Below are 10,499 nucleotides of genomic sequence, written 5' to 3'. Positions count from 1 at the left end.
CCTCAACAGCTAGCGCATTTAACCCAGATATTTAAACACCAGAATTTTGAAAAAAGTAAAAAGGACAAATGGTAGTTAAGAAATAAAACAGCATATGCTTCGTTCCCGTTTGAGCTTATTTAAAAAGCATATGCCCACGGTAACTAAGGGGGACACGACTGCCTTGGCGGATATGCAGTCCGCACGGCGGGTGTGCTATGCCGGTTTGTGATAAAGCGTCGGCCATAAGTCGTCGAGGTGTACGTCCAATGCCGACACGTAGGCGTGGCTCGATTGTATCCTTGGATGCACAAAAGAAGAATATGCATGCATTCTCCGCAGTTATAATTTTCTTGGGTGTACGATGAATCTATGGGACGTAAATCTCGCCTGATTATCCCTCATTACAGCATTTCATCGAAATATTTTCTCGTTTAGTGGCGGGGAAAATCTTATACTGCTTTTGCGATCACGTAAGCTATCTTTAAACCCCAGAAATGAGAAGAAAGTATGAAAGATAAATTATAATTGTCTATAATAGAAAATACACGGATAACTTGAAAAATCCATTATTGCAAACTTGAGGTATTCCTGGGTTTTAAAGCCAGGATACATGATAATATAATGTCTCTCTTTATCCTTATTATTCATTTATCTTTAACTGCCTTGTATGATAGCCTAATATTTCTTTTCTTCTTTATAATTAACATAAATTTTAGTGACGATACTGATTGATGGAAATTGACGTGACGATATTAGTCTCCCGAGCAGTGTTTATAAATGTAGTCTATCGTCATAAATGCTCATAGAAGAAGTCAATTTCAAACCGTAGAAAGTATAAGAGTATTTGTGACTAAATATTTAACTAATGCCTAATTTACAGTTACTTTAAAATTGTTTGAAACTTTTACTCAAAGTTTTGCCCTTATTTAAAATAATGTGGTGTATTCCACAGCTGAAAATTATGAATATATTGTGAGTGAAAGCAGGTTTTAGTTCAGTACGCTTACTATCTCGCCTCAAATTTCAAGTTGTATTACCAACAGGTTTCTCGATGTCTATCGATATGCAACTGGCATATTCAAAGCTTTATATGCAGACCCTTAGCGATTTTATTTAAGGTATTTGGAGCTACAAGAATACTTTTAATTAATTTTCATCATCCGGGTGTTCTGAGTTTGATATAAAAATTAGTAAGATTTTGGAGGATTATTGTTATTTGTAACGGAAGATTGCCATATTCACAAAATTGTGAGATTCGCTTGTATTTCTGACTTTGAGTTTTCTGAGTAGCTTTCAAAAAGTGTCAAGAAAGAATTTTCTTTGCGAATGTTAGCTTTTGTGCCTAACCAAAAATTTAAATATTTCTAGTCTATTTTATGCATCTTAATTGAGGTCTTCGAAAACAATTCGAATAGCTTCTCCGAACTTTGTTAGTTCCATTCTCTGTGAATGTCTTAACACGTAATAAATTTTAAATTGCTGACTAAACAAGAAAGACATCGCTTCAAGCCGTGGAGAAAACGTGAATTCGTATTTTGACAAAAAAAATTAGCAGTAATGAGACCTTTGGGATAAGGGTAGCGTAGCATGAAATGAAAGAGTTTGTTTTAGAGTTGCTGATTTTTTTTTATTTCTCATCCACCACCATTGGTCGTGAACTCGAACAATTTTTTTTACACAGTTTGTTTATTTTTTTGATTAATCTCCCGAGCACCTTCATGGGGGAACACTCAGGACACTCGGTCGACTCACAAAAAAATGAATGGAGTACAGAAGGAGTCCTCAAGATGTTAATAGGACCCTCTCGTTGATGTTCCCGCCGGGGAAACGGCAAGGGCGATGGTGTGCGCTATTTCCCCAGCCCACTGCTGCCTCCCTCCAGCATTATTCGGGCCAATCCGCTTCACTTGATGAGCTTTCCGGCGAATCCGTAGGGGTATCCGGCGTAGGCACCATAGGGGTAGGCACCGTAGGAGTAGGGGTAGGCGCCATAGGAGTAGGGGTAGGCTCCGAAGGTGGAGTATGGCAGGACGGGGGCGGTGGTGACGGGAACGGTCTTGGTGACAACCTTAGCGGCGGGGATCACCTCGGTCTTGGCTGGGACGACTCCGGAGTAGGCGAGGTGGGATCCGTAGTAGGGGGTAGCGGCGTATGGGTATGCGCCGTATCCTCCGTAGTAACTTCCGTAGTTGTAGGGGTAGGCACCATAGGGGTATGCTCCGTATCCCAGACCGAAGACGGTCCTCTTCTCCTTTGCGGGCTCCTCATCGGCGTAGGCGCAGACGGCCAGGGCCAGGACGATGCATGCCTGTTTAAGGGAAAAAGACATTTATCGTCAGTATTATGGTTAATGGCAATGGTTATCTTCGTAGAAATTTTTCTCGTGGCCCGAAACGGTAAATATTTCTCTCTGCTGCGGTTCAAATTATGGGGGTGTTTCATTTAAAATGTTCCGGGCAATTCGAAAAATATTTAGCAAATTTAAAAATAATCCTTGTTAGTGGCGAGGATTGTCAAATATCTCTCTCAGTTGCAGTTACGGTTATGGAAATGGTTTATTTTAAAATTTCATGGGAATTCAAAAACTATTTCTACGTATATCAAATTTAGAGATAATCCTTTTCGTCGGTGAGGGTTGACATGTCCTAGCAAAATAAACAACCCTACACAGAAAATACGGAGCGGAGCGAAGTATTCCACATTAACTGTTGACGGCTTTAAATTTAAAAATATACAACTGATTGAATCTTTTTAATTTTTTCTATTAGTTTAGAAAAGTGAGAACCTTAATCCCAGAGCTAAATTTAAGACACAAATTTGGTCAACTAAGATCATTTTTGCAAGGTAGCAAATCACGATTGCCTTTATGGAGCCAGTCAATGGCAATGGATCTAACAAGCAAAAGGGTAGTTTCTTGATCCTGAGTGGAGATTATAGAACCGGAGAAATAAGCTCAAATCCCATATTAGTTTTGAAAGTAATGACTATCAGGGAATTATTTCCTCGTGAGGCGAGAAAACGAACTGTTATTGCAAACAGTCGATAACTGAGCAAAGCATTCCATAATTACTGTTGGTGGCTTTAAAATTTAATAATGGCTAATAAGCGTTCCCGAATGAATCTGATTAATTTCTTCGATTTGTTTGGCAAATGTTCTCATCGTTAAATTTGAAATTCAAATTTAGTCCGCTGAGATCATTGAAGAATGTAGAAAATAACGGTTGCCGTAATGAAACCGGTCAATGGCAAGGAATCTAAGAACCAAAAGAGCTGTTTCTTGATGCTGCATGAAGATCATGGGGCTGGAGAAAAAAGCTCAAGACCCACGTATGTTTTAGAATTACTTTAGGTTCAAGGGTTGAACTTGAAATGAGATCATAGAGCTGGAGCTATATAGCTCAATTCGGAAGTATGTTTTAGAAGTGCTGACTACCAAGGGATTATTTCTTCGTTAGGCGAGCAAACGAGCTGTGATTGGAGACAGTGGCTTGAAAAAGAGAGCTTTGTCAGGGCGAAGATTTCAACTTACCAAGAATTTCATGGTGATGTTTGTTGGAGGTTTTGTCTACCGCTGTGATATTGCCAGAGAGGATTCTTCCTGATGGACTGAAGAATCTTGGTTCCTCGGAGGGTTTTATACCAACGCAAGAGAGTGGGCGACCTCAGCGAATCCGGTTCATCCTCCAACCCCTCCTCCCTGTTCTCTTCCACACCCTCTCTGGAGCGACTCCCACGCCCCCCTTCCTTTCCTCCCTTTCTTCCCCCACACCCCACTCTTTACGCGTTCAAACCTTACGTTTACCGAAAATCCTCATTTCTTATCCGGTCTTCCTCCTGTCGCACCCGACGTCCCAACCCCTTCTCTCTCTCTCTCACTCTCTCCCTCTCTCACTCTCTACCCCACTCTCTCCATCAATCCACGCCTCTTTATTATTTTTTTTATTCGCCTTCCCGAGGGAAGCGAGCGGACCTCGCCCAACCTGTTGATCCCGAGCTATTATTTCGACCTTGAGAGCATCCTAGTTCTCGAGAGCGTTACTACGCGGAGGGAGTTGGAAATGTGTCCGTTTGGACCCCACCCCACGCGTCAACCCTTCTGAATGTTCCTCCTCCCCGTTTTCCTCCTTCTGTTCATGGGAAGATCCTCTTGTCTCTAAACCTCTCTGTCTCCCGTTTGGGCTCCGATCAGACCCGCCAAATGTGTTGCGGGCATACGTTTTTCTCATCCTTTCTTGCAAGCTTAAACCTTATTATAACCGTAGGGCGGGGCACTTCTGCTTTTTCCTCCAGTCTTGCCGTACACTTATGTGAAAATTGGCTGCTTACTGTTTGCCGCAAAGAAAAGATTGACTTCTCAGTGGTGATCTCCTGTAATTGATTTCACCGCTTCTTAGTGGTTACGGAGTCCTGTTATTGTTTTCACGATGGTCATTTCACCATAATTTTTAAGTATACATCTATGTCTCATTTGTACTAATTTACTTGGCTTCATTCAAGAGTAACTTGGCAATTTTTTTTCCATATATTGTATCTAAAATGGTGGTTACATGGAAGATGGGGCTTTCTAGTACCAATCATGCCCGATGAAGACATATTATTATTTTTATAGCCCTTTAGGGGCACGTTATTCCTCGCCCTAAATGGAGTAAGTTTCCAAGTCGGTAATCGGACTCGCTATGTCTATGTGATAGGTAAATCAATATTTTAGCCCATTCATAGCAGAACGTCGATTACCTACGCTAATGTTGTTAGTACTTTGTTATTTGAAATCAATGCTTGGGTTATGCTATGAAATGCGTCGGTTTTATTATTTATATTGTTTTTTTGATATGTGTATTTTCATTTCAATTTGAAATTCAAATATGATTGAAATAGCCCATTTTTATTCACTAATAAATAGGTATCGATTGTTTATCGTCCCTGAGACCATTATTTAAAAAAAACATGATCTTGGTAACATACAAAATATCTTAAAACTGGGGGGTGTTATGCTGAATGTATTGCCTAAGGTCCTATTGAAATCTATATCTTTCATGAATATTTGTGCCCTGACTTGGGAACGTCAAAATTTAACATTTCTACCTCAGCTCTTCCTTGAGGTTTGGAGTTCAAATTGCGATCAAGTTTACGTAATCAGCTGAGGGAAATGGTTAAATAATCTTCCAATATATGGTTATTAAAATATTGGATAGGTAGAGTAATTTTCGTATACCTTTGGTAATTTTAACTCACCATGTTGATTGGTTCTGTTTCTTGTACGCGACGCTTAACGACTTCACGTTCCTAATAATGATAACGAGGCCTAATACATACTCTAAATAATGAAAATTTTAGACGCCTTGACTTATTATTTCATAATTCTAGCACTCGTGCACATATGTCTCTTACGCCTTTTTTTCTTGGTTCGTTGCCCTTCTCCGAGGGTTTATTTGAAAAAAAATGGAAATCTAATGGCACTAGCCATATTTACAGCGCTTCATAATTATTCTCCCCATAGTGATGATGATTGGCAATAAAACGAAAAACTCTGTTGAAATAAATTTGTGCCATCTGGTTTCCACGTAGGTTCTCGACCTTTGTCTTATCAACATATGTTCGCTTTTTTATATTATACATCGTGCCATCCCAACAAATTTGCAAATGGGAATAATTTAAAATCCACTGAAACGCCTTTTGATTTTGGCTAATTATCATTAATTTATTCTTCTGGTAGGCGTTCGGCCCGTCGTAGGCTCTTATAATTGGTTGATTCCCCCTTTTTGCATTCTCTTTTCCTCAAGGAACTAGTTATACAGGCTTCTTTAATTTTCCGTATCTCCCATCGTATTCATTACCATGCTCCTCCTAAACCACCCACCGTTTTTCCTTTGTTTTTTCTCTCGCTTGCCTTTCCGATATCCTATAATCAAGGGTAGGTCAGATTGTCTCCTCCGGTGAAAAACTGATAATGTAAAAACTGACGATGTGGAATTAATTAAAAATTATGTGAAAAAAATTAGAATTTCATTAGAATATGAAAAATAACTGTCGAACAGCAATAGTTCATTATGATTGAAATTTAATTAGAGTTCACTGCAAGTAGTGCTCAGCTTCATGAAACATTGCATAAATATTTTTATGAGCAGTCGGCTTTTTAATCGTATTCCGTATAGGGGTATTAACACTACAGAATTCATTTATGCCTAAAATGTTGGTTATTTACGGAAAATTGAAGTAGGTGTTTGAACTTTTTGGATATTTTTTATGAAGTAAATCACTCTGGGGCCTATTAATTTCAACTGAGAAAAGTAAATGTAATTGGATCAAAATATGTGACGAGAAAAATAAGGAAACAAAAAAAATAGAATTTGGTGAAACATCATCTCTAAAATTGAGCAGTTATGTTCCTAGGGGGGGGGGGGGGGGAACGAATATAATTCTAATATAGACCGTGAAAGCTCGATGCCCTTAGAGTTATTACAGAAAGTGTTTGCCAAGTACTCCAAAGGTTATATGTTTTCTGAATCTTGTTGAGACGTTTTGCTCAAATTTGCAATGGAAAGTAAATGGTTTGATATCATGATACGTATATTATACAAAAGGAACCTTTATGCAATGAATTGGCCAGTCGCCGAATGAGTGACTTTATATTATCCTACAATGTATAAGTTTCTACTGTTCCGTGTGTCTCACTGGTATTCCGGGTAAATACGCGCTATGAAGATTATTTATAAATAGGAAGTAACCGGAAAATATACAAGTAGCCAAAATGAATGCTGGAAACGAGAGTATTGCGTGTTGAAAGGGCTATTTTTTTAAGTGGCGGTATTATGCTGTTTGTAGGACTTAAAATTAAATTATTAGCCGTATTTTGTAAAAAAATCTTATTTTCCTTTTTTTCAGGACATTATGCGATCCGCCTCAATGGTATTTCCGTTGTACGCAACGCGCTAAATCTGAGGGTTTTCATCGACGGATTTTTATTATCGTGCATTACCATGCAATTTTAAGTATTTACCGTGAATATATGCGTATTTTATATTTCTAGACGTATTGTGTATCGCTAAAATTAATTTGTTACTTCAACCGATCCTAAATACGCAAAAACTCCTTTTCTCGTTTTTATCATCATGGAATTGTTGTTCCGATAAAATACTTCATCTATGAATGACATTAATCTCTTGGGAAATCTCCATGTTCGTCAGCGTGCATTATTTTATCTCTCAACTTTACCTCACTTTACTTTCGGCTTTAGTCTATGGCGATCGTAAATTTCGGTAATTGCAACGTAGTCTGCGAATAAATATTATCGTATGAGTCAGAAATGCGTGGGTATTTCAATATTTTGGGTATATATTTTCGAGATAACTCCTAGAATATTATGTAGAGGTTTTTATTGGGTGAATAGGAGGTTATTTTCCTCTCATTGTTAACGGTAGGGTTCTTAAATAAAAGCGACGCCAAGTAGAAACATTTTTAGTTTCTAAAAAAATATTGCTAGATAACAACAAAACAACACTTGTAAAACGGTTGCTTGTTTTGTTTTACGTTATTTAGCTGATATACACATTGTTTTCGCCAGATCACTTAATATTTTTAGTTTAAGCTTGAAGAAAGAGTTATATTTTCAATTTGTGTAAAAGTAATAATTGACCTCATTAAATTTGGTGCTCACCCGCAGAGTGAAGCCGAATTTTATGTAACATATCATCACGTTTGATTGGATGGCCAGCTGTATTTGTTGCTTGAATGTAAACTATTTACATAATATTAGCCGGCAATTCTGCGGTGTATACAGCAAAATCTTTTATTATGGATATAACGAAATCCCGTTTATAACAAAAAAGAATGGTGGTCTTCAGCTTATTAAAAAAAGAAAGCAATCGTCTGTTTTCACATTCTTTTATTTTCGCCGACCATGGTTTCGGCAACCTGTGCCATTATCAAGTTACTTATTATTAAATACCTTGATAATGGCACAAGTTGCCGAAACCATGGTCGGTGAAAATAAGAGTGTGGAAACAGACAAGTGTTTTTAATAAGCTGAATATCAAAGATTTCCACCGTATCACGCCGGACACTGTATCTTTTAGAATAGTGGTCCCCTGAAATTCTTCATGAGCGAGTTTTACTTTAAACTTCTGGAAAAGTCAAAATTGAACGCATTCACTCCGCGGAATGGAACAGATTTTTATGTAATATATATCATCACGTTTGAGTGGATGGCCAGTCGTACTCTACTTGTCTTACGTAGCCAGCTACCTTCTCTCTCTCTCCTCTCCCTGTCTCCTCTCCCCATCCTCCGCAGCTCACCGGAGGAAAACTAGTTTCCATCCTCCCTCTTCCTTTTGTTCGTCGATGTTAATTTTTTTTCCGACCCAGCATCTGATTCATTGCCCGGTTGCCGTCCACGCGGTGTCTCCTGTGTCCCGAGGTCACCCGTTTGAGTTACGCTCGCTTTGCGCTACCCCATGCGTGTTAAGCGTTCACTTTGACAATTACAAGGAGAGGCGGTACCAAGGGAAGAATGTATCTCTTCCCCAGCCCATTTCCTTCGGCCGCCCAACGGTCTCATTCCGCCGAAATCTCCGCGACCTTGACGACACGCTCCGTTTTCTTTCACGTAGGTCCCGAACTCGGTGCGATTCAGTCTATTTTTATCGTGCTGAAATTCACCGCTATCGGTGACTCACGCACGTGATAAATAAATAGGGGATCGGAAAGTCATTTTCCCTGGAATCAATGCCTCATTCTTAAAGCTTCGATCACTGTAACTTAACTCGGCGCTACTAAGGAATTGAAACATCAAGTGTAGCGTCACTTGGTCACGTCGGTTGTCAGCCTAAAGTGACTTAAATCGACTTAGTATTGTTATTACTTGAGAAGAGATCAAATTCAAAATGCAGCAAGGAAGATAGTTTTGCCTATCATGGGATATAATTATAATAGTTTGTCCTAAAAATTTTATGATCAATGTGCGGTTTGTGTTGTGAATATACCCGTTCTCAGCAACTTAGTGCTATTAAGAAATTGTAAAATCAAATAGATCGTCACTTGGTTGGCAGCCTTATGTGACTTTAATCGACTTAAAATAGTCATTAGTTTAGAAAATCTCAAATTTAAACTTTAGCAAGGAAGGTAGTTTTGCCTATCATAATATCTAATTATAATTTCCTTTAGTAAAAAATCGATTCCATTACTAATGCGTGGTTTATGTCCTGATTATATTTAATTGGTCTGATTCGTAGAAATTTAAGCTACGTCACGTTAAGTTGTTGTTAACGGGGTTTCATGTAATTTGCTGCGCACTTGCGCATCTTTTGACTATTGGGTGTTATAAGGAAGAATTTTTCGCTCATGTAGAGCTTCATGGCATTAGTTTACAACCTTTTCAAAATGAGCTGAATCCAGTATTAGAAAAATATGACTTGTAGCTACTGTAGGTAATGCATACAGATATATCCATATTCCTTTGACACTAAGCCTGTGTCAGCATATTTCTCTCACTCCTAATAGTTATCTTCGTAAAAAATGATTTCACCTTTCCCTTCGAATAATTTATAGCTACTCCAATTATTTTGAAGATAAGTTCCTTTTATGCTGTTAGTCTTCATTTGATAGGGAACATAAAGTATTCACGTTTAATACAGGCTTCTGTCATACATTTCTGGTATTGTGAACCAATAATCTTGAGAATAGGTAGATTTATCATAGGCTCCCGAAAGAAGGAGTGGGTTTAGAGCACCTATACGCGTCTCTTGTTCCTGTCCAGCTGGTATTCAGTTCAAAGTTACTATCTCTCAACTGCTGTTATGCATGTAGTACCCTTAGAAAACATCTTATTAAACTATATGGAGTGAACAAGCAATTTGCTAGCTGTGTAGCACCCGTGGAATTTCTGTGTAGAAAACTTTCCTAATATTTTTTGTAGCTGAATCTGGTCACATGTTTTGGAAAATCATTTCTGTGATTTATTAATGTTGAGTACTAAGAGCCAAATTACGTGCATAGAAAAAATATTTGATGGTTTACCGGCTAGTTATGTGGGTAAACGTCTCGCGGGATTTCCACCGGGTTAGAATCTCCATTCCCTCCAACGTTTCGAGCTCCTACTCAGGGCTCATTCTCAGGGCTGCTAACTCTTGTTTCGAGAAAATTGGCCTTCTTACCGTGAATTAGAAGTAAAATAGTATCCTTATTATTGGCCTTCTTACATGCGTGTAGATTTTTATTTCCCATAGCCCTCGTATTCAGACGCTGTTCTCCGGGTTTTAAGTTGTTCATACCGCTAGCACACTATTTAACCATGGCAACGAATAATGTCACTATGCTAAAGGACTTTCTACTATCTATAGTTCAGGAATCCATAGTACTAACCTAAGAACCTTTGCTTACCGGGCCATTCATAATATTCAGGTTCCACAGTTTTTTTTGTTTTGGAAAGAGCTTGGCCAACTTCAGAAAAAGTGCATCTTCTTCCTTTTAGAACTACCCTTGCATGAAGTGTGTAATTGAGTACTAGTTTCAATTAACACGAT

The 10,499-nt window shown here is 38.5% G+C and overlaps 1 protein-coding gene across 1 annotated transcript; it reads right to left on the bottom strand.

Annotated features, from left to right (window-relative positions):
• Window positions 1-1,598: 1,598 nt before the first annotated feature.
• LOC124154277 (shematrin-like protein 1) lies at window positions 1,599-3,617 on the bottom strand. The gene is made up of 2 exons (XM_046527900.1): window positions 3,512-3,617; window positions 1,599-2,290 (listed from the first exon to the last, which is right to left on the bottom strand). The coding sequence occupies exons 1-2, from the start codon at window positions 3,521-3,523 to the stop codon at window positions 1,886-1,888; spliced, it is 417 nt and encodes a 138-aa protein (XP_046383856.1). The 5' UTR covers window positions 3,524-3,617; the 3' UTR covers window positions 1,599-1,885.
• Window positions 3,618-10,499: the final 6,882 nt, after the last annotated feature.

The sequence above is a fragment of the Ischnura elegans genome, chromosome 2 (genome assembly GCF_921293095.1).
Source record: "Ischnura elegans chromosome 2, ioIscEleg1.1, whole genome shotgun sequence".
Classification (NCBI taxonomy): Eukaryota; Metazoa; Arthropoda; class Insecta; order Odonata; family Coenagrionidae; genus Ischnura; species Ischnura elegans.
The sequence above is the reverse complement of the archived record's forward strand: the minus strand, read 5'-3'. Positions and strand labels throughout refer to the sequence as shown.